This window comes from Symphalangus syndactylus, chromosome 17 (genome assembly GCF_028878055.3).
Source record: "Symphalangus syndactylus isolate Jambi chromosome 17, NHGRI_mSymSyn1-v2.1_pri, whole genome shotgun sequence".
Classification (NCBI taxonomy): Eukaryota; Metazoa; Chordata; class Mammalia; order Primates; family Hylobatidae; genus Symphalangus; species Symphalangus syndactylus.
In genome coordinates, this window is record NC_072439.2 from 16,294,003 (window position 1) to 16,315,260 (window position 21,258).

Here is a 21,258-nt window from a genome sequence, read left to right on the forward strand (position 1 = left end):
GGATGGAGCACCCCAGCGGGGCAGCAAGGGGATGCAGGAGGGCTTGCCCTTGTCTCTCTTGCTGGTAACAAAGGTTCCACTTGCTTTATTTAAAAGAATAAATAGTCTAAAAATAGAACAGGAGAGGGAGGAGTAGGGTGAGGTGAGCATGAACAGGGTTGCAACCAAGTAGCTCTGGGGTGGGGAAGGGAAGGGGAGAGGGGTGGGTAAACTTCACCTGACAACACCCCGCATTTCATTTTGGGTTTCCTTCCTAAGCCCGGGGGAGAATCAAGGCAGCTGCGGGTGACTCTGGTGCTCCAGGCAAACGTGCCCAGCAGTTGGGGCCAATCAGTGTTCCCCACGCTCCCCAGTCCCATGGGACCTGCATTCTCAGGGGCTGGAGGCCCAGGAGGGACAAATTCATCGATGGGTCCTGGCTTCCAGCAAGAGCCGCGGTTGCCATGAGGGGTGAGGGGAACGAGGCGAGGGGGCCGCCCTCTCTACTGGAGGTGCGGGGGAAGCGGCAAGGCCTTCTCGGCCAGCAGCTGGTAGAAGGGTTTGGGCGTCTCCCAGTCCTCAGCCTCGCTGCTGGAGCCGTCCTGCTTCACAATGCGGTTGTGCTGGCGGCTGAACCTGCGAGCCTTGGTGCTGGGGAGACGGTGGCAGGATGGCCCGGCTTCCTCACTTGCCTCCCGGGCATCCCTGTCCCACCCCCAATCCTGTGGCCCCTGCAGGGGCCTGGGCCAGTTTTAGCTTCTATTGGGCGAGCCTTGGGTCCACCAAGTCCCGATCTGTGAGACGGGACTCAGCCAAGGGCTCTGGGATGTGTTCAAAGTCAGGAGCCAGGGCAGGTGGCAGCTCCTTGAAGGTGGAGGGGACAGGATTCAGGGGAGTCGAGGTGGCCAAGCGACAGAAAAATCAGACCATGCCCCAAGAAACTCGTGTGGCAGAGACAGCAAAGGAATTGAGACAGGGGGTCCATGTCTGGGCTCAGCTGTTCCCCAGCTTAGCTGTGGTGGGGCACCCCTACACCTGTGTCACCCCCAAGGGTTTCATAAGAAGGGGCAACACACAAATTCTTCGGCGCAGTCTCCCATGCCATGACACCCAAGGCTCCAGAGACAGAGCAGAGTTCTGGGGTAGGGAGGCCCTTCCACCGCCCACCCACACCTCGGGGCCGGGGCCTCTCACCAGTATGGCCTCCGCTCCTGCTGGGTCATCACCCGCCACAGCTGGGCCAGCTCCTTGGTGGCAGCTGTGGAAGCGGTTCCAGGGCAGGATCTGGGACAGGAAGGAGGAGAAGGTAAGGGGAGGCCTGCAGGACACCCTGACTGAGAACTCGGGCCCTTCCTAGCCTTGTGGGTCTACAAGGCCTCCAAGACCACCCTCTGGAGCTGAGGAGGCAGAGGGAGCTGGACTCAGTGGCTGTTCACAAGGGGACACCTGGTGTCCCAGGAGAGTACAGGGGACCTGTGGCCACCGCTCCTGGCCCCCACATCTGGGTCTTCCTGTAAAGGAACCAGCTCTTCTCCACTGTGGCTTGGGAGGGCCTCCCCATCCTCTGGCTCCAGGCCTGGCAGTGACTGGTTCAGGGTTGGCACTAGATCTACCAAAGTCAGTCCCAAGGACTCTGCTTAAAACCTTAGAGACCTCTTCTCCCCCTGGGGTCGCTTGGGTGGGGGACAGGACCCGAGCCTGTGCCTCCTGGGGTGACCCCACCTGCCAGAGAATAAAGCCAGCCCGGAAGACTGCGGAACTGAGCGAAAAGGACAAAGATTCCAGACAGCCTGTTTGAGCCCTAAAACCAGCTACGTCTCAAGGCAGTCTATACCCGCCCTTGTTTTCTAGGTTATATAAGCCAATTCATTTTCTTTTCTTGCTGGGCCTGATGGCTCACACCTGTAATCCCAGCAATTTGAGAGGCCGAGGCAGGCAGATCACTTGAGGTGAGGCATTCAAGACCAGACTGGCCAACATGGTGAAACCCTGTCTCTACTAAAAATACAAAAATTAGCCAGGTGGCACGCCTGTAATCCCAGCTACTCAGGAGGCTGAGGCAGGAGAATCTGGGAGGCAGAGGTTGCAGTGATTTGAGCCCGGGAGGCAGATGTTGCAGTGAGCTGTGATTATGCCACTGCACTACAGCCTGGGTGATAGAGTGAGACTGTCTCAAAAAAAAAAAAAACTCCTTTTTTTCTGAAGTCTAAAGTCTGAATTGGGTTTCAGTGCTGACAATGGATGGACTCTGTCCAATACAATGGGGCCGGGTTCAGTTCTGGGGAAGAACTGTGGTCCATGAAGGGTTTGTGGGGTCTCGGAGGGGGAAAAAGTGTCAGACAGTTGTGAGGAGTGGCATGGCCAGGCTGCGGGTGGAGAACGAAGCCAGGGCCTTCCCCAGGGCCAAAGACGACCCCCTACCCACCGGATGTACTGCTTCCGGTTCATCCTGCAGAACATGATGAAGCCGTTGACGCACTTCTTCTTCATCTGGGGTGGGCAGGGGCCTTTCTTCTTCTCCTTGGGCTTCACGGGGGCCCTGGCTACTTGGCCCTTCCTGGCCTTTTTCTTGGCTGCCGGCAGGGGTGAGGCCAGCTGGGTGGGGGTCCATGTGGTGTCTTCGTCCTCTTCGCTGGAGCCGGGGGTGCCCACAGTGTTGGCCTGCATATCCTGGGGGAGGGAGAGGATGGTGAGAGAGGAAGGAGGTCCTGCCGGCCCTGGCATGTGGCCGTGTCTCTCACCTCTCGCTGCTTCCACAGGGGCTCCGAGTCGCTGTCCTCTGAGCTGGAGCTGGAGCTGGAGCTGGACCTGGAGCTGGATGGCGCCTTGCTGTTCCCACTCAGCGAGAGGTAGCAGTGGTCCAGCGAGACTGAGGACCGGTGCAGGCTGTGGGACTCAGGAGGGTCTTTGGGGGCCCTGGAGGCTGTGTCCTGGGGCATGATGAGGGAGAAAGATGGGAGGGGAGACAAGTGGTGCCCCTTCATCCCCCCAATACTGCTTTTCTAGGACATAACATGAGCATTAGCAGCAGCTCAGATTGGCAGGGTGTGGTGGCTCACGCCTGTAACCCCAACACTCTGGGAGGCTGAGGCAGGAGGACTGCTTGAGGCCAAGAGTTACAGACCAGCCTGGGCAACATAGCGAGACCTCGTTCTACAAAAAATTTAAAAAAAAAAAAAAAAGGCCAGGCACAGTGGCTCATGCCTGTAATCTCAGCACTTTCGGAGGCTGAGGCAGGAGGATCACCTGAGGTCAGGAGTTCAAAACCAGCCTGGCCAACATGGCGAAACTCTGTCTAAAAATGCTAAAAAATGAGCCAGGTGTGGTGGTGGGCGCCTGTAGTCCCAGCTACTCTGGAGGCTGAGGCACAAGAATCGCTTAAATCCAGGAGGTGGAGGTTGCGGTGAGCCGAGATCGCACCACTGCACTCTAGCCTGGGCGACAGAGTGAGATTCTGTCTCAAAAAAAAAAAAAAAAGAAATTAAATTAAGTTAAATTTTAAAATAATTTAAAAAAACAGCTGGGCATGGTGGTGTGGGAGGGTCATTTGAGCCCAGGAGTTCAAGGCACTGATCTATGATGGTGACACTGCACTCCAGCCTGGGCAACAAAGCAAGGCCCTGTCTTTCTTTCTTCCTTTCTTTTTTTTTTTTTTTTTTTTTGAGACGGAGTCTTGCTCTTGTCCCTCAGGCTGGAGTGCAATGGCACCATCTCGGCTCCAAACTCCACCTCTTGGGTTCAAGTGATTCTCCTGCCTCAGCCTCCTGAGTAGCTGGGGTTACAGGTGCCCACCACCACGCCCAGCTAATTTTGTATTTTTAGTAGAGGGGGGTTTCATCATATTGGTCAGGCTAGTTTCAAACTCCTGACCGCAGGTGATCTGCCCGCCTCAGCCTCCCAAAGTGCTGGAATTATAGGCATGAGCCACCACACCTGGCCATACCCTGATCATTTCTTTTTCTTTTTCTTTTTTGAGACTGGGTTTCGCTCTTGTTGCCCAGGCTGCAGTCCAGTGGTGCCATCTCGGCTCACTGCAACCTCCGCCTCCCAGGTTTAAGCGATTCTCCTGCCTCAGCCTCCTGAGTAACTGGGATTACAGGTGTGCACCACCACACCCGGCTAATTTTGTATTTTTAGTAGAGATGGTATTTTGCCATGATGGCCAGACTGGTTGGTCTCCAATTCCTGACTTCAGGTGATCTGCCCTCCTCAGCCTCCCAAAATAGTGGGATTACAGGCGTGAGCCACCACACCCAGACAATTTTCGTATTTTTGGTAGAGATGGGGTTTCCCCATGTTGGCCAGGCTGGTCTCGAACTCCTGACCTCAGGTGGTCTGCCTACTTCAGCCTCTCAAAGTGCTGGGATTACAGGTGTGAGCCACCACGCCCAGCCTAGTCTTTTGATTTCAATTTCCTTATCTGTAAAATGGGGCTACAGGAGACCCTGCTTCATAGAGTAGTTGTAAAATGATGTGGGAAACTGGACGCGGTGGCTTACACCTGTAATCCCAGCACTCTGGGAGGCTGAGGTGGGAGGATCACTCGAGGTCAGGAGTTCGAGACCAGCCTGGCCAACATGTTGAAACCCCATCTCTACTAAAAATACAAAAATTAGCCGGGTGTGGTGGCAGGCACCTGTAATCCCAGCTACTAGGGGGGCTGAGGCAGGAGAACTGTTTGAACCCGGGAGGCGGAGGTTACAGTGAGCCGAGATCGCGCCACTGCACCCCAGCCTGGGTGACAACAGGGAAACTCAGTCTAAATAAAATAAAATAAATAAATAAAATGATGTGGATTTTCTTTTCTACGGGCACCTGGCAGCTTTTATCCTTTTTGTCCAATTCATTCCACGTGCCCAGCACAGAGCCAGCATCTGGTGGCCACTGGTGAACGCAAAGAGGGTCAGGGGGTGGTTTTAAGGATGAGGAGAAGCATGAGTGGAAGGACAGATGGGTAGGTGGTGGCTGAAAGGGTGAGGGAGTGGATGAGTGAATGAAGCCGTGAGTGGCACGTGTGGAAAGGCAGATGGATGTGTCTGTGGACCGAGGGGCAGAGGATGTTTACCTTTTCCTGTGGAGCCTCCTGCATGTGGGCTGAGGGTGAAGACTCCAGATCTAAGCACACTTCTTCAAAGAAAGCCGCTAGGGAAGGAGACCAGAGGGGCAGCCAGAGCAGAAATGCTTCTCCCACACCGCCAAGCTTCAGCCACACTGTCCCTGCTAGCCGGAGTCCCCATCTCTGGCATTCTTCAGGATCTCCCACCCTATGTCCAAATCCCGCTCACAGCCCACTCCCCTGGGTCACCTCCAACACACAGAGTGAGCTCAAGTCCTGCTACGGGCTTCTAAAGCCACCCATGCACCACACCAGCCTCTGGCTGCTCCCCCACTAGGCTGTGGGCTACTTGAGGCAGGGCCAGGGCAGGATTCACCCCGGGCACCCAGGATGGCCCAGCGCAGGCCTGGGCACCGTATGTTTCCCGAATGAACTAAGCATGAGGGCCAGGCCTGGGCCTCACCTTGGGTCAGGTACTCCATGTCATCCTCCAAGATCTCGTCTGGCAGCAGTTTCCCTGGGGAGCTGAAAAGGCCAGGGCTAAGCCTGAGGATCTCACTTGGGTGGCCTGTTCCACTCCAGACATCAATCTGGGGAGGCCCCAGGAGCAGTGGGCTCCCTGGAAAGGAAACAGCAGACTCAGGGGTGTGGCCAGAGATCACCCTCTGCCCTAGCACAGCAGCTGGCATTGAGGAGATAGTGCCTGATGCTACGGAAAGCGAATCTCAGCTTCTCATTTTGAATTCTTGGTGGGAGAAATGAAGAGGCAGCCGGCTGCGATGGCTCATGCCTGTAACCCCAGCACTTTGGGAGGCCAAGGTGGGCGGATCATTTGAGGTCAGGAGTTCAAGACCAGCCTGGCTGGCTGGGCGCGGTGGCTCATGCCTGTAATCCCAGCACTTTGGGAGGCTGAGGCGGGCAGATCACGAGGTCAGGAGATCGAGACCATCCTGGCTAACGCGGTGAAACCCCGTCTCTACTAAAAATACAAAAAATTAGCCGGGCGCGGTGGCAGGCGCCTGTAGTCCCAGCTACTCGGGAGGCTGAGGCAGGAGATTGGCGTGAACCCGGGAGGCGGAGCTTGCAGTGGGCCAAGATCGTGACACTGCACTCCAGCCTGGGCGACAGAGCAAGACTCCGTCTCAAAAAAAAAAAAAAAAAGACCAGCCTGGCTGACACGGTGAAACCCCATCTCTACTAAAAAATACAAAACTTAGCTGGGGGTAGTGGCACGTGCCTGTAATCTCAGTTACTCGGAGGCTGAGGCAGGAGAATCGCCTGAACCCAGGAGCAGAGGTTGCAGTGAGCCAAGATCGTGCCACTGCACTCCAGCCTGGGTGACAGAGTGAGACCCTGTCTCAAAATTTAAAAAAAAAAAGAAGAAAGAAGAAAGAAGAAGAAGAAAGAAAGAAAGAAAGAAGAAGAAGAAGAGGAAGAGGAAGAGGAAGAAGAAGAAGAAGAGAAGCGAAATGACGTTTGGCATTATGTCAGGGATGGCCAAAAAAAAGAAAAATCAATATCATAATGCACAAAATCCCATAGGCTGATTATAACTACCTGCAGCTCTGCAATAAGAAAGATTCTGAGGTTAGATGCGGTGGCTCACGCCTGTAATCCCAACACTTTGGGAGGCTGAGGCGGACGGATCACCTTAGGTCAGGAGTTTGAGACCAGCCTGGCCAACATGGTGAAACCGCATCTCTACTAAAAATACAGAAATTAGCCGGTCATGGTGGTGGGCACCTGTAATCCCAGCTACTCGGGAGGCTGAGGCAGGAGAATCACCTGAACCCAGGAGACAGAGGTTGAAGTGAGCTGAGATTTCACCACTGTACTCCAGCCTGGACAACAGAGTGACACCCTATCTCAAAAAATAAAACAGGCCGGGCGCGGTGGCTCACGCCTGTAATCCCAGCACTTTGGGAGGCCGAGGCGGGCGGATCAGGAGGTCAGGAGATCGAGACCATCCTGGCTAACATAGTGAGACCCCGTCTCTACTAAAAATACAAGAAATTAGCCGGGCGAGGTGGCAGGCACCTGTAGTCCCAGCTACTCGGGAGGCTGAGGCAGGAGAATGGCGTGACCCCCAGGGGGCGGAGCCTGCAGTGAACCGAGATCGTGCCACTGCACTCCAGCCTGGGCGACAGCGAGACTCTGTCTCAAAAATAATAATAAAATAAAATAAAATAAAATAAAATAAAATAAAATAAAATAAAACAAACAAACCAAAAAGACCCAGAATGATTCTGAGGTAGTGTCTGGGCTCAAGGGAAGAGTGGTGATTGATTAGCAAGTCTCCATGGCAGCGGTGGTGGAGAGCTGGCCAGTGCACTGTGTGTTTGCCTTCCCTGTGCATAGGGGATCTCCATTCCCTTTCCTGCCTCTCCTCTTCCATAGAAATCCTCAGACTGAAAGTATGGGAAGGCCCACACCAGCCTACAAGGAGGAGAGACAAGAGTTGCAGTCACCTTGGGGGCTGTTCTCTGGGGTCCAGGCAGGAAGCCAAGGGTCAGCATCTAGGGACCCTTTGTCCACATCCTCGCTGGAATCATAGAATACCAGCTTCTGCCTGCAAGAGGTGGAGTTTCAGAGTCAGATACACAGGCCCTGGGATAGAAACTGCTATGGGGCCCCTTTGGCACTCTGCACTGGCCCCTGGGGGAGTGCTGGGGGCATAAACCTCAGTCAGTTGAGGCTCCCATCCTCAGGGAGCTTACAGTCTCATGAGGAGAGCCCAGCCCATAAGCAGGTGCTGCAGACGACGGGGCAGTGCTGTGACCGAGGGTGTTGGAGGAGGATGAGCCAGTGGAGAGCAGTGGGCCCAGCCTGAGGGATGGGCAGTTTTCCAGGGGCACAGGGAAGCAGGCTATCCAGGAAGAAGTACTGGAATGTGAGAAGCTCAGAGGGGCTGGCGCAGGGCTTCTGGGGAATGGCGAATGTGTGGTGGTGTGAAGTGTAAGAGTCATGGGTGAAGGGCTGGAAAGAGGGCTGACAAGGTGAGTTGGGGGCCACCGAAGGTCTCAAAGGCCAGGTAAAATATCGGGGCCGGGCGCAGTGGCCCATACCTGTAATCCCAGCACTTTGGGAGGCTGAGGTGGGAGGATTGCTTGAGCCCAGGAGTTCAAGACCAGCCTAGGCAACATAGGGGGACCTCATTTCTACAAAAAATAAACATAAAAAAAATTAGCTGGGCGTGGTGGTGTGCACCTGTGGTCCCAGCTACTTAGGAAGCTGAGGCAGGAAGACTGCTTGAGCCCTGAAGGTTGAGGCTGCAGTGACCTATGATTGTGCCACTGCTCTCTGGCCTGGGCGACAGAGTGAGACCCTGTCTCAAAAACAAACAAACAAACAAAAAAGATATTGGACTCTATGCTGCAGGCACTGAGGAAGGGCTTTAAGCCACAACCTCCGTGGTCAAGGTCTCTGTGTTGGAAAAGCCATGTGGTCACATGAGGATGGGATGGAGGGGCAACAGGCGAGGCAAAGAGACTGGTGAGGAAGCTGTGACCATGTCCGGGAAATGGGAAGTCAGGCTTTCCTGCGAGCTCACAGTGGCAGGCACAAAGCTGGGCCCCCATTCGTGCTCAAGGGGCACCGGCAGAGGACGCGACTTGGCCTCTCTTCCCACTACCCCTCACCCACGCCAGACCAAACCCCTCAGCACCGCCCACTTAGTGCCCTGGGGACTCCCTTACCTGGGATGGGGCTGGGTCTTGTTGAGAAAATGGATCCTCGCCACATCTTCCTGAGCCAGGAGCGCAGGGAAAGGTGCCTCATCCTGGACACTGCCCTGGCACCAGCAGCCTAAGGGGCAGATCAGGATGACCATGCCTGGGGACTGGGCCAAATTCCAGGAAGCCCAAAAGCAGGGGACAAAGGGGTGCCAGCTTCTGCCACACACCCTCTCACTCCCCAATCCTAGCCCAAACCTCAGGATGCAGGGTGTTGCGTCAGTGTGAGGGTGAGGGATGCCCCAAATCACCCCTGGGTTTTTTGAATCCCACATCCCTATCAGAAGCTGTAATGGGGGCCAGGCACAGTGGCTCATACCTGTAACCCCTGCACTTTGGGAGGCTGAGGTGGTGGATCACGAGGTCAGGAGTTCAAGACCAGCCTGGCCAAGACGGTGAAACCCCGTCTCTACTAAAAATACAAAAATTAGCCGGGCATGGGGGTGGGCACCTGTCCCAGCTACTCAGGAGGTTGAGGCAGAGAATTGCTTGAACCTGGAAGGCGGAGGTTGCAGTAGCCAAGATTGCACCACTGCACTCCAGCATGGGCAACAGAGCAAGACTTTGTCTCAAAACAAACAAACAAAAAACTCTAATGGGCCCAGCACAGTGCCTCACACCTGTAATCCCAGCAATTTGGGAGGCCAAGGTGGGCGATCATCTGAGATCAGGAGTTCAAGACCAGCCTGGTCAACATGGCAAAACCCTGTTTGTACTAAAAATACAAAAATTAGCTGGACATGGTGGTGTGCGCCTGTAATCCCAGCTACTCGTGAGACTGAGGCAGGAGAGTCGCTTGAATCCAGGAGGCAGAGGTTGCAGTGAGCCGAGATTGTACCACTGCACTCCAGCCTGGGCGACAGAGCAAGACTCCATCTCAAAAAAAAAAAGGAAAAGGCTGAATGAACAAATAGAGGAAAGAGATGACTTGAGGCCTCAAAACCTCGAGCTCCGACCTCCCTCCCTCTGGCCTAGCTCTCTGCTTGAAAGCATCACCACACCTTTTCCAAACAGTGCAGTGACCGGGGCACAGGAGATCCAAGTGAGGCCTGAGGCAGAGGCCCTGCCCTCCTCCCCGGTTCTGTGATGGGAAGCCCACACAAGACGATGATGCTGATCTCGTCCCCTACTTACAGCCACGACACAGCCTGCGATGAAGACCACCAGGGCAAGGCCACAAGCTTGAGAAGTGAGAGGCGGTGTTTCCTATTCACTGCTGCAGCCCCCACTACTGGTACTGTTCCTGGGACACAGCAGGTGCCCCCAAAGTGGCATCTCAATGAAAGACTAAGTTCAGAGTGACGAAAGAGACCCACCTGAGATGTCACAGTGGATGGTGTCCTCGGCCAGATCCAACAGCGTCAGCTGGGACTGTCCTCCTTTTCTGTCACCTGGAGGCGAGGATGATGCAGGCCTCGGGTGACCGCAGAAATCAGGGCACCTTGGAGGGGTGGTGGTCCTCTCTGTGCTGCTTCCTTTTTGGTCTGGGGATAGGGTCACCAGCTTCTCAGGCTTGTTCAGGGCCAGGGAGCGGCGAGGCTTCGGGGTCCGAGTCTGGCTTTCTGGGGGAGCAGAGGTTCAGGTGTCAGAGGGGCCTGGGAGTCACCTGCCTGTCATCAGAATAGGGTTCACGTGGGAAACGTCCTTGTCGGTGTCAAAGCTATGCCTGGCCTGGTATGGGTATGCCCAGATTCTCAACCACAGGCCTGTTTGTTCAACCCCTGTCCACATGTCAGAATCATCTTGCGACCTTTCAAAAACACTGCCCAGGCGCAGTGGCTCATGCTTGTAATCCCAGTACTTTGGGAGGCCGAGGCAGGCAGATTACTTGAGGTCAGGAGTTCAAGACCAGCCTGGCCAACATGGCGAAACGCTGTCTCTACTAAAAGTACAAAAATTAGCTGAGCATGGTGGCATTTGCCTGTAATCCCAGCTACTCGGGAGGCTGAGGCAGGAGAATCGCTTCAACCTGAGAGGCAGAGGTGGCAGTGAGCCGAGATGTGCCACTGCACTCCAGCCTGGTGGACAGAGCGAGACTCTGTCTCAAAAAAAAAAAAAAAAAAATACTGATGCCCAGGTTCTGCCATAGACCAGTGAACCCCAAGTCTCTGGGTGTGAGGCCTCAGTGCTAATACAAGGAGGAGCTGGGAGTTGAACCCAGGCACAGGGTGCTGAGAAGGCCCCCAGAGTAAGGACATCCCTGGAGAAGAAGCCCTGCTCCCGGGTGACCTGGGCTTCTGGTTCCGCCTCCAGCGACAGCTTGTACCTGATGCCTGGGTCAGCTTCTTCTTCCGAGGCTTCTGGCATGCTCCCTGGAGATGGGACTTCTGAGAACTTGGGGAGCTGGAGGGGGTAGAGTGTCTCCTCTGCCTGGCTGGGCCCCAGGCTGGATTCTGACCCAGCCCTGCAGGGATGGAGAGGGAAACAGATCAGATCCCCCACCCCATCTGCACCCAACTGCGGTTCCTCCCTTCCAGACAATGCTCCTCAGTCCTGGGTCAGGGTGGGTCCCCAGGCTGACTTTACAGTGTGGAAACTGAGGGCTTATCCAAGGCCGCTCAGTCAGGACTGTGAAAGTAGAGGGCGAGAACTCAGGTTTCTTCAGGGCTGTTTTGGGCCTTGGCTCAGTGGGAGAACGGAATCAACACCTCCCTAGACTGGGCACCTTGAGGATGCTTCACCCTCTCCCCGCCCACACCAGTACCTCCTCCCACCTTCCTCAACATAGTGAGGGTCCCCTACCCCACCCCCCCAAGGTCACTGGGGCCTTTCCCTCTGGCCTCTCTATTCTTCCTCATTAACATCTCCTAGGTTTACTCACTTCTATCCACATTCTCAGCTACAGCGCTAGCTTGGGCCTAATTGTCCCGTCTAGATTACTCCGAACAGTGTCTTTCCTCAACTCCCTGACTCCAGTCTCTCACTTCATGACCAGTCCTCTACACTACATGTCAGGGACAAAAATTAGCTGGGCATGGTGGCAGGTGCCTGTAATCCCAGTTACTCGGGAGGCTGAGGCAGGAGGATCGCTTGAACCCAGGGGGCGGAGCTTGCAGTGATGCGAAATTGCGCCACTTCACTCCAGGCTGGGTGAGAGAGCGAGACTCCGCCTCAAAAAAAACAAAACAAACAAAAAAAAAAAAGAAGAAGAAACTATCCGAGTAAGAGCTTGCAGGCATGAGAAGACACGCGCGGGGTGTCTGGGGACAGGCAAGTCATTGGGTGTGATTGGAGGTCTGCGTGGCATGGAGATGATATGTGTGGGCTCTGAGCCAGGCCCTGACTCAGGCTCATCTCTGTGACCTTAACCTCTCTGGGCTTCAGTTCCATCACCTGCAAAACGGGACCACATTAGCTTTTCCCTTCGGTATTTGTCCTGACAATTAAATGTGAGTTAATACATAGAAACAAGTCAGGCTTGGTGGCCCACTCATATAATCACAGCACTTTGGGAGGCCAAGGTGGGAGGATTGCTTGAGCCCAGGAGTTTAAGACCAGCTTGGGCAACATAGTGAGACTCTGTCTCTACAAAAAAACAAACAAAAATATTAGCCAGAGCCAGGCACGATGGCTCACATCTGTCATCCCAACACTTTAGGAGGCTGAGACGGGTGGATCACTTGAGGTGATACCAGCTTGGCGACCATGGCAAAATCCTGTCTCTACTAAAAATATAAAAATTAGCTGGGTGTGGTGGCAGGCGCCTGTAGTCTCAGCTACTTGGGAGGCTGAGACAGGAGAATGGCTTGAACCCGGGAGGCGGAGCTTGCAGTGAGCTGAGATCACGCCACTGCAGTCTAGCCTGGGCGACAGAGAGAAACTCCATCTCAAAAAAAAAAAAGACATTATCTGGATGTTGGTGGCACGTGCCTGTAGTACAAGCTACTTAGAAGTCTGCGGCAGGAGGATTGCTTGACCCCTGGAGTTTGTGTCCTGCGAGTTTGAGGTTACAGTGAGACATGATCATGCCACTGCACTCCAGCCTGGGTGACAGAGTGAGACCCTGTCTCAAAAAAAAAGAGGCTGGGAGTGGTGGCTCACAGCTGTAATCCCAGCACTTTGGAAGGCTGAGATGGGTGGATCACCTGAGGTCAGGAGTTCGAGACCAGCCTGGCCAATACAGCGAAACGCCGTCTCTACTAAAAATACAAAAAAATTAGCCGGGTGTGGTGGTGGGTGCCTGTAATCCCAGCTACTCGGGAGGCTGAGGCAGGAGAATCACTTGAACCTGGGAGGCAGAGGTTGTGGTGAGCCGAGATCACGCCACTGCACTCCAGCCTGGACAACAAGAGCGAAACTCCGCCTCATAAAAAAAAAAAAAAAAAAAAAAGAAACATACCACAGCACCTGGAACATACCAGTCCCCTAAGGCTAGATGTGCTGGGTGCTGTCGCTGTTACTGTAGTGTAAAATATACTGGCAGAGGCCTGGCAGGCAGAGATTGCAGTGAGCCGAGATAGTGCCACTGCACTCCAGCCTGGGTGACAGAATACTTCGTCTCAAAAAAATAAATAAATAAAAATAAATAAATAAGCCTGGCCAATATGGTGAAACCCCATCTCTACTAAAAACACAAAAATTAGCCGGGTGTGGTGGCACATGCCTGTGGTCCCAGCTACTTGGAAGGCCGAGGCAAGAGAATCGCATGAACCCAGCAGGCAGAGGTTGCAGTGAGCAGAGATCACGGCATTGCACTCCAGCCTGGGTGACAGAGTGATACTCCATCTCAAAAAAAACACAAAAAACAAAAAAACAAAACAAAAAACACAAATAAATAAATAAAATACGCTGGCAGAATGGTAGAAGATGAGGCTAGGGAGGTCTGGCAGGGACTAAGAAGGCAGAGATGAGATCCCAAAGGGCTTCCAGCACCTGGCTATGGAGGGAAGTGAAGAAGATGAAAATTATTGAGGGATTTTATGCCAGGGGAAGGTCATGATCAGATTTATTTTATTTATATATTTATTATTATTATTATTATTATTATTATTATTATTTGAGACAGAGTCTTGCTCTGTCACCCAGGCTAGGGTGCAGTGGAGCGATCTCGGCTCATAGCAAGCTCCACCTCCCAGGTTCAAGTGATTCTCCTGTCTCAACCTCCCAAGTAGCTGGGATTACAGGCGCCCGCCACCACGCCAGCTAAGTTTTGTATTTTTAGTAGAGATGGGGTTTTGCCATGTTGGCCAGGCTGGTCTCGAACTCCTGACCTCAAGTGATCCGCCCGCCTTGGCCTCCCAAAGTGCTGGGATTACAGGCGTCAGCCACTGTGCCCGGCCTGTTTCTTCTGCCTGGCTAGGCTTCCCTGCAACTCCTACAGTCCTAAAGGCCCAGCTCCAAGGCCCCTCTTCTCTGAGGCATCTTGCATATCTCTCTTTGTCCCCTATACCAGGCCTTGACACAAGGGTCACTCAGTATCCCTGATGGCTGGAACAACACTTGGCACATCGCAGGCACCAGGAAACACTGGCGGAACTACTTACCTGCAAGTCCACCTTCCCCAGTGGTGATGTGGCCTTTGAACAAGGCCTTGGCGGCATCGATGTTTCTCTGGAGGTACTGAATGTACTGCAGGACATGCACCAGAATCTCCTTCTGCCTCAAAAGAAAGACAGGGTTGGCCAAGCTCACGCCTGTAATCCCAGCACTTTGGGAGTCTGAGATGGGCGGATCATGAGGTCAGGAGTTCGAGACCAGCCTGGCCAGCAAGGTGAAACCCTGTCTCTACTAAAAATACAAAAAATTAGCTGGGTGTGGTGGCGTATGCCTGTAATGACAGCTACTCGGGAGGCTGAGGCAGGAGAATTGCTTGAACCCGTCAGGCGGAGGTTGCAGTGAGCCAAGATCACGCCGTTGCACTCCAGCCTGGGAAACAGAGCGAGACTCTGTCTCAAAAAAAAAAAAAAAAGAAAGAAAGAAAGACAGGGTTGAGCACAATAGCCAGGGCTCGAGACAACGTGAGGCTGCTGGGGACCAGAGACACAGAGGCTCCAGGACCCCATTCCCCACCCACCCCAACAATTCTTCAGTTGGCAGAGACCTTCCTGTTCTGCTCTCTAGCCCTCACTGCAGCCCAGTGAGACAGGGGCTACAACTACAGAAACGGAGGCTCAAAGTGTTAAGGGGCTTGCTACGGTTACAGAGATTGGCCGCGGTGGTTCACACCTGTAATCCCGGCACTTTGGGAGGCCGAAGCGGATGGATCACTTGAAGTTAAGAGTTCAAGACCAGCCTGGCCAACAGAGCAAAACCCTGTCTCTAATAAAAATACAAAAATAAGCCAGGCATGGTGGTACATGCCGGTAGTCCCAGCTACTCAGGAGGCTGAAGCAGGAGAATCACTTGAACCCAAGAGGTGGAGGTTGTAGTGAGCTGAGATCGTGCCATGGCACTCCAGTCTGGGCAACAGAGCAAGACTGTCTCAAATAAAGGCTGCAGAGATGGAGCAGCAGAGCTGGAATCTCAATCCAGGTCCGCCTGCCTCCTGGTGCAGTTTTTGGCGCACACTCACTGGCGTCTTTCCTGGCCCCTGGCTCATGCTGTATTCTCTATCTGCAAAGCCCTCCTCTTCTCCCCATGAACTCCCTCACAGGCTTCTCCTCCTCTGAGCCTCTGCACAGTGGTCTCCTCCTCCAGAAGTGCCGCCTCTCTGCCCCTCTCACCCAGGATGGGTCAGCTGTTCCCTCCCGCACTCTTTTTTTTTTTTTTTGAGACAGAGGTTTGCCCTTGTCACCCAGGCTGGAGTGCAATGCGCAGTCTCAGCTCACTGCAACCTCCACTTCCCGGGTTCAAGCGATTCGATTCTCCTGCCTTAGCCTCCCAAGAAGCTAGGATTACAGGCATGCACTACCATGCCTGAGAAATTTTGTATTTTTAGTAGAGATGGGGTTTCACCATGTTGGTCAGGCTGGTCTTGAACTCTTGACCTCAGATGATCCGCCCGCCTCAGTCTCCCAAAATGCTGGGATCAGGCATGAGCCACCTCACCTGGCCCCCTCCTGCACTCTTGTGACACCTTGGGCCTACCTCCACCAAGGCACTTGCCACACTGTTTTATAATCATTGTTTATTCTCTGCCACTGACCGTGAACTAGTTAAGGGTGAGACTGTAGCAAATTGGTTTCCCATCCCAAGCACACAGAATTGAGAGGTCACTAAGCCAGGGATTGTCGAAGGAATGAGTCTCCCCAAAGTACCAAGAAGGATGCCTCCTGCCTTGCAGGCGTCATCCATGCAGCCACCAAATACCTCCTGAGTTGGTACTGGAGTCACAAAGCTAAAAGAGACTACGACTGACTAGGGGCTAGGTGTGTCAGGGTAAACTGGACATGCTTTTGTTCGACTTCATGGAGCTTACAATCTACTGAGAGCAACACATCTTAATAAACTCACAAATCAGCCGGGCGCGATGGCTCACGCCTGTAATCCCAGCACTTTGGGAGGCCGAGACGGGCGGATCACGAGGTCAGGAGATCGAGACCATCTTGGCTAACACGGTGGAACCCCGTTTCTACTAAAAATACAAAAAATTAGCCGGGCATGTTGGCGGGCGCCTGTAGTCCCAGCTACTCGGGAGGCTGAGGCAGGAGAATGGCGTGAACCCAGGAGACAGAGCTTGCAGTGAGCTGAGATCGCGCCACTGTATTCCAGCCTGGGGGACACAGCGGGACTCCGTCTCAAAAAAAAAACAAAACAAAAAAAAACTCACAAATCATCGAAAATGATCGACTGTGTGATAAGCATTACAAATAAAAGAGTGTAACAAGGGGTTCCAAAATTAGGGTGTCTGAAAAGGTGTCTCTGAATAAGTAGCATTTAAACTGAGATCCGGGCCAGGCATGGTGGCTCATGCCTGTAATCCCAGCATTTTGGGAGGCCGAGGCAGGTGGATCACTTGAGGTCAAGAGTTCAAGACCATCCCGGCCAAGATGGCAAAACCCAGTCTCTACTAAAAATACAAAAATTAGCCAGGTGTAGTGGTGCACGCCTGTAGTCTCAGCTACTTGGGAAGCTGAGGCAAGAGAATCACCTGAACCCAGGCGGTGGAAGTTACAGTGAGCCGAGATCATGCCACTGCACTCTAGCCTGGGCAACAGAGAGAGACTCTGTCTCAAATAAATAAATAAACTGAGATCTGAAGAGTAGAAGGAGTTATCCTGGGGAAATGGTGAGGGAAGAACACCAGGAAGTACTTTTTGAATCAAACTGGATCCCTAGAAAAATAAGACAACAGCAATAATCTTCCAAACTCCAAATCAGGAAACATGGTCTGATGAAGGGACTCATGTGAAGCTGTTGTATAAAACACAGTCAGTCACTGAAATGATTCAGTGTGGTCCACAGAAGGAAGCTATAGGCCGGGCGTGGTGGCTCACGCCTGTAATCCCAGCACTTTGGGAGGCCGAGGCTGGAGGATCACGAGGTCAGGAGATCCAGACCATCCTGGCTAACACGGTGAAACCCTGTCTCTACTAAAAATATAAAGAATTAGCTGGGCACGGTGGCGGGCGCCTGTAGTCCCAGCTACTTGGGAGGCTGAGGCAGGAGAATGGTGTGAACCCGGGAGGCGGAAGTTGCAGTGAGCCAAGATCATGCCACTGCAGTCCAGCCTGGGCAACAGAGCAAGACTCTGTCTCAAAAAAAAAAAAAAGAAAAGAAGGAAGCTATAATCTAACCCTGTGATCTAAGAGACAGAGGTGACCCAGCCGAGAGGACACCGGTTTTGGAGAACCTGGGGCCAATCTGCCACTTCCTGCTGTGTATTGGCAACAGGGCATTTTTATTTCTTTGAGCTTCGTTCTTCTCATCTGTGTGAGGATATTAATTCCAGGTCAGATGATTATCATTAGAACTAAATAAATTGGGGTATGTGAAATCACCCAGCAGAGTCTGTGTGATAAGCATTATAAATAAAAGAGTATAACAAGGGATTCAAAAACGGCCTATATTGGCCAGGCACAGTGGCTCATGCTTGTAATTCCAGCACTTTGGGAGGCCAAGGCAGCCGGATCACCTGACCTGAGGTCAGGAGTTCGAGACCAGCCTGGCCAACATGGTGAAACCCCATCTCTACTAAAATACAAAAATTAGCTGGGTGTGGTTGGGCGCACCTGTAATCCCAGCTACTCGGGAGGCTGAGGCAGGAGAATCACTAGAACCCAGGAAGCAAAGGTTGCAGTGAGCTGAGATTATGCCACCGTACTCCAGCCTGTAGCTGCAGCCCCTGTCTCACTGGGCTGCAGTGAGGGCTAGATAGCAGAACAGGTCTCTGCTGACTGAAGAATTGTTGGGGTGGGTGGGGAATGGGGTCCTGGAGCCTCTGTGTCTCTGGTCCCCAGCAGCCCCACGTTGTCTCGAGCCCTGGCTGTTGTGCTCAACCCTTTCTTTCTTTCTTTCTTTTTTTTTTTTTTTGAGACAGAGTCTCGCTATGTTGCCCAGGCTGGAGTGCAACGGCATGATCTCAGCTCACTGCAACTTCTGCCTGCCAGGTTCAAGCAATTCTCCTGCCTCAGCCTCCTGAGTAGCTGGGACTAGAGGTGCGTGCCACCAGGCCCAGCTAATGTTTTGTATTTTTAGTAAAGACGAGGTTTCACTATGCTGGCTAGGCTGGTCACGAACTCGTGACCTTGTGATCTGCCCGCCTTGGTCTCCCAAAGTGCTGGGATTCCAGGTGTGAGCCACCACGCCCGGCCAATAGTCTTTTTAGCTTTTTTTTTTTTTTTGAGACAGAGTCTTGTTCTGTCGCCCAGGCTGGAGTGCAGTGGCGTGATCTAGGCTCACTGCAAGCTCCGCCTCCCAGGTTCATGCCATTCTCCTGCCTCAGCGAGTAGCTGGGACTACAGGCGCCCGCCACCACGCCTGGTTAGATTTTTGTATTTTTTAGTAGAGACGGGGTTTCACCATGTTAGCCAGGATGGTCTTGATCTCCTGACCTCATAATCCGCCCACCTCGGCCTCCCAAAATGCTGGGATTACAGGTGTGAGCCACTGCGCTCGGCTTTTTTTTTTTTTTTTTTTTTTTTGAGACAGGGTCTCTTGCTCTGTTGGCCAGGCTGGAGTTTAGTGGCACCATCTCAGCTCACTTCAACCTCCACCTCCCAGGCTCGAGCAATCCTCCCATCTCAGCCCCACAAGTAGCTGGGACTACAGGCGCATGCCACCATGCCCAGCTAATTTTTTGTATTTTTTATTGAGATGAGGTTTTGCCATGTTGTTCAGGCTGGTCTCAAACTCCTGGGCTCAAGTGATCCACCCGCCTTGGCCTCCCAAAGTCCTGGGATTATAGGCATGAGCCACCACACCTGGCCTCGGTCTTTTTTTTTTTTTTGAGAGGGAGTCTCAGTCTGTTGCCCAGTCTGAAGTGCAGTGGTACGATCTCAGCTCACTGCAGCCTCTGACTCCCGGGTTCAAGCGATTCTCCCACCTCAACCTCCTGAGTAGCTGGGGCTACAGGAATGTGCCACCACGCTTGGCTGATTTTTGTATTTTTAGTAGAGACAAGGTTTCACCATGTTGGCCAGGTTGGTCTCGAACTACCGACCTCAAGTGATCCGCCCGCCTCGGCCTCCCAAAGTGCTGGCATTACATGCGTGAGCCACTGCACCCGGCCAGCCTCAGTCTTTTTAAGCTTATTATCTCTAATACCAGGCTTGGAGCATATGGTTGGCACTTGCTAAGAAAAAGTCCTTATAAACCATGAAGTAATATATAAATGTTATTTATTATTACTAGTATAAAGGTTTTATGTAGAAAGCAATTGGGCTAGGCCGGGCGCGGTGGCTCACGCTTGTAATCCCAGCACTTTGGGAGGCCGAGGCGGGCGGATCACGAGGTCAGGAGATCGAGACCATCCTGGCCAACACGGTGAAACCCCGTCTCTACTAAAAATACAAAAAATTAGCCGGGCGTGGTGGCGGGCGCCTGTAGTCCCAGCTACTCGGAGAGGCTGAGGCAGGAGAATGGCGTGAACCCGGGAGGCGGAGCTTGCAGCGAGCCGAGATTGCGCCACTGCAGTCCAGCCTGGGTGAGAGAGCCAGACTCCGTCTCAAAAAAAAAAAAAAAGAAAGCAATTGGGCATCATCCCAGATTTCAAGACAGATGCCTCAGTAATTGAAACTTCAGAAAGGTTAGCTTGGGGGCTACACCAGAGTCTGAACTCTCAAAGACCTTCTGAAGGTAAGATCAACAGGTCCTGTAACTGTCCCAACCAAGGGAGCTCATTCAGTCATTCAACAAACATCTATTGAACCTTGAGTGACAGAATGGTTGAAGGCAAAAGCCTTTGGAGTGAGATACATCTGACTCTATCTCTTTTAAGATGGGGTCTCATGGCCAGGCGCGGTGGCTCACACCTGTAATCCCAGCACTTTCGGAGGCCGAGGCAGGCAGATCACGAAGTCAGGAGATCGAGGTCATCCTGGCTAACATGGTGAAACCCCGTCTCTACTAAAAATCAAAAACTAATTGGCCGGGCATGGTGGCGGGCACCTATAGTCCCAGCTACTCGGGAGGCTGAGGCAGGAGAATGGTGTGAACCCAGGAGGCAGAGCTTGCAGTGAGCCGAGATGGCGCCACTGCACTCCAGCCTGGGCTACAGAGCGAGACTCTGTCTCAAAAAAAAAAAAAAAAAAAAAGACGAGGTCTCACTCTGTTGCTCAGGCTAGAGTGCAGTGGTGCAATCTCGGCTCATTGCAACCTTCACTTCCCAGGCTCAAGCTATCCTCCTGCTTCAGCCTCCTGGGTAGCGGGGACCATGGCTGGCTAATTTTTGTATTTTTTGTAGAGATGGAGTTTCGCCACATTGCCCAGGCTGGCCTCGAACTCCTAAACTCAAGCAATCTGCCTGCTTTAGCCTCCCAAAGTGGTGGTATTACAGGCGTGAGCCACTGTGCCTGGCCACATCTGAATCCCTCCCTCTCTCTTTCTCTCTCTCTCTGCATCTCAACTCTGTGCCTGTGGGCAATGTGACCCTTCTCTGCACTTCAGTTTCCTCAGACCAAAAAATGAGCATAGCCATACATCTCTCACAAGCCTTGCGGGAGAGTTAAATGAGAAAAATGTATCCAAGACACTCAGCACTCAAGGTCTGACACCTGGAACTCTCAGTAAGTTGGGAACGGTTGTTACTGCTCTCTGCTCTATGCTAGGCCCTGTGGGCAAAGCGGACAGAGATGTCTCCTTTATGGCTCTCGCAGAACTCCACCTAAAGGAGGTCGGAAACAAGGAAGTAATTGCAGTGATACGCTGGGGGTGTTCATGGTCAGAGGGAGAACCTACAGGATCAGACGGGGCAGGGGGCAATTCACCAGCCAGAGTGGTGAGGAAGGACGCTCTGAATCGAAGCTGCACCCCAAGTCTCTAACACAGGAGAGGCAATTCATCACAGCTCCTGCTATGGCATGGAGCACTGGACTGAGCATGTCCCACGGCCCCGGGATGCGGGCTGTCTGTGGAGCAGGACCCCATGATGCAGTTGAGGGAAGGATGAAGAGG

The 21,258-nt window shown here is 53.1% G+C and overlaps 1 protein-coding gene across 2 annotated transcripts in view; it reads right to left on the minus strand.

Moving 5' to 3' along the window:
- Positions 1-58: 58 nt before the first annotated feature.
- The window catches only part of MEIOSIN (meiosis initiator), a 39,822-nt gene continuing 18,622 nt past the window's right edge, over positions 59-21,258 (minus strand). For both annotated transcript variants that reach the window (XM_055251058.2, XM_055251059.2), the window contains 11 exons: positions 14,250-14,361; positions 11,033-11,170; positions 10,083-10,328; positions 8,731-8,839; positions 7,504-7,604; positions 5,499-5,654; positions 5,045-5,121; positions 2,721-2,909; positions 2,405-2,649; positions 1,174-1,263; positions 59-630 (listed from right to left, as the gene is read on the minus strand). In XM_055251058.2, the coding sequence (XP_055107033.1) occupies positions 483-630; positions 1,174-1,263; positions 2,405-2,649; positions 2,721-2,909; positions 5,045-5,121; positions 5,499-5,654; positions 7,504-7,604; positions 8,731-8,839; positions 10,083-10,328; positions 11,033-11,170; positions 14,250-14,361 (1,611 nt within the window). In that variant the 3' untranslated portion in view covers positions 59-482. The remainder of the gene's footprint in view (positions 631-1,173; positions 1,264-2,404; positions 2,650-2,720; positions 2,910-5,044; positions 5,122-5,498; positions 5,655-7,503; positions 7,605-8,730; positions 8,840-10,082; positions 10,329-11,032; positions 11,171-14,249; positions 14,362-21,258) is intronic.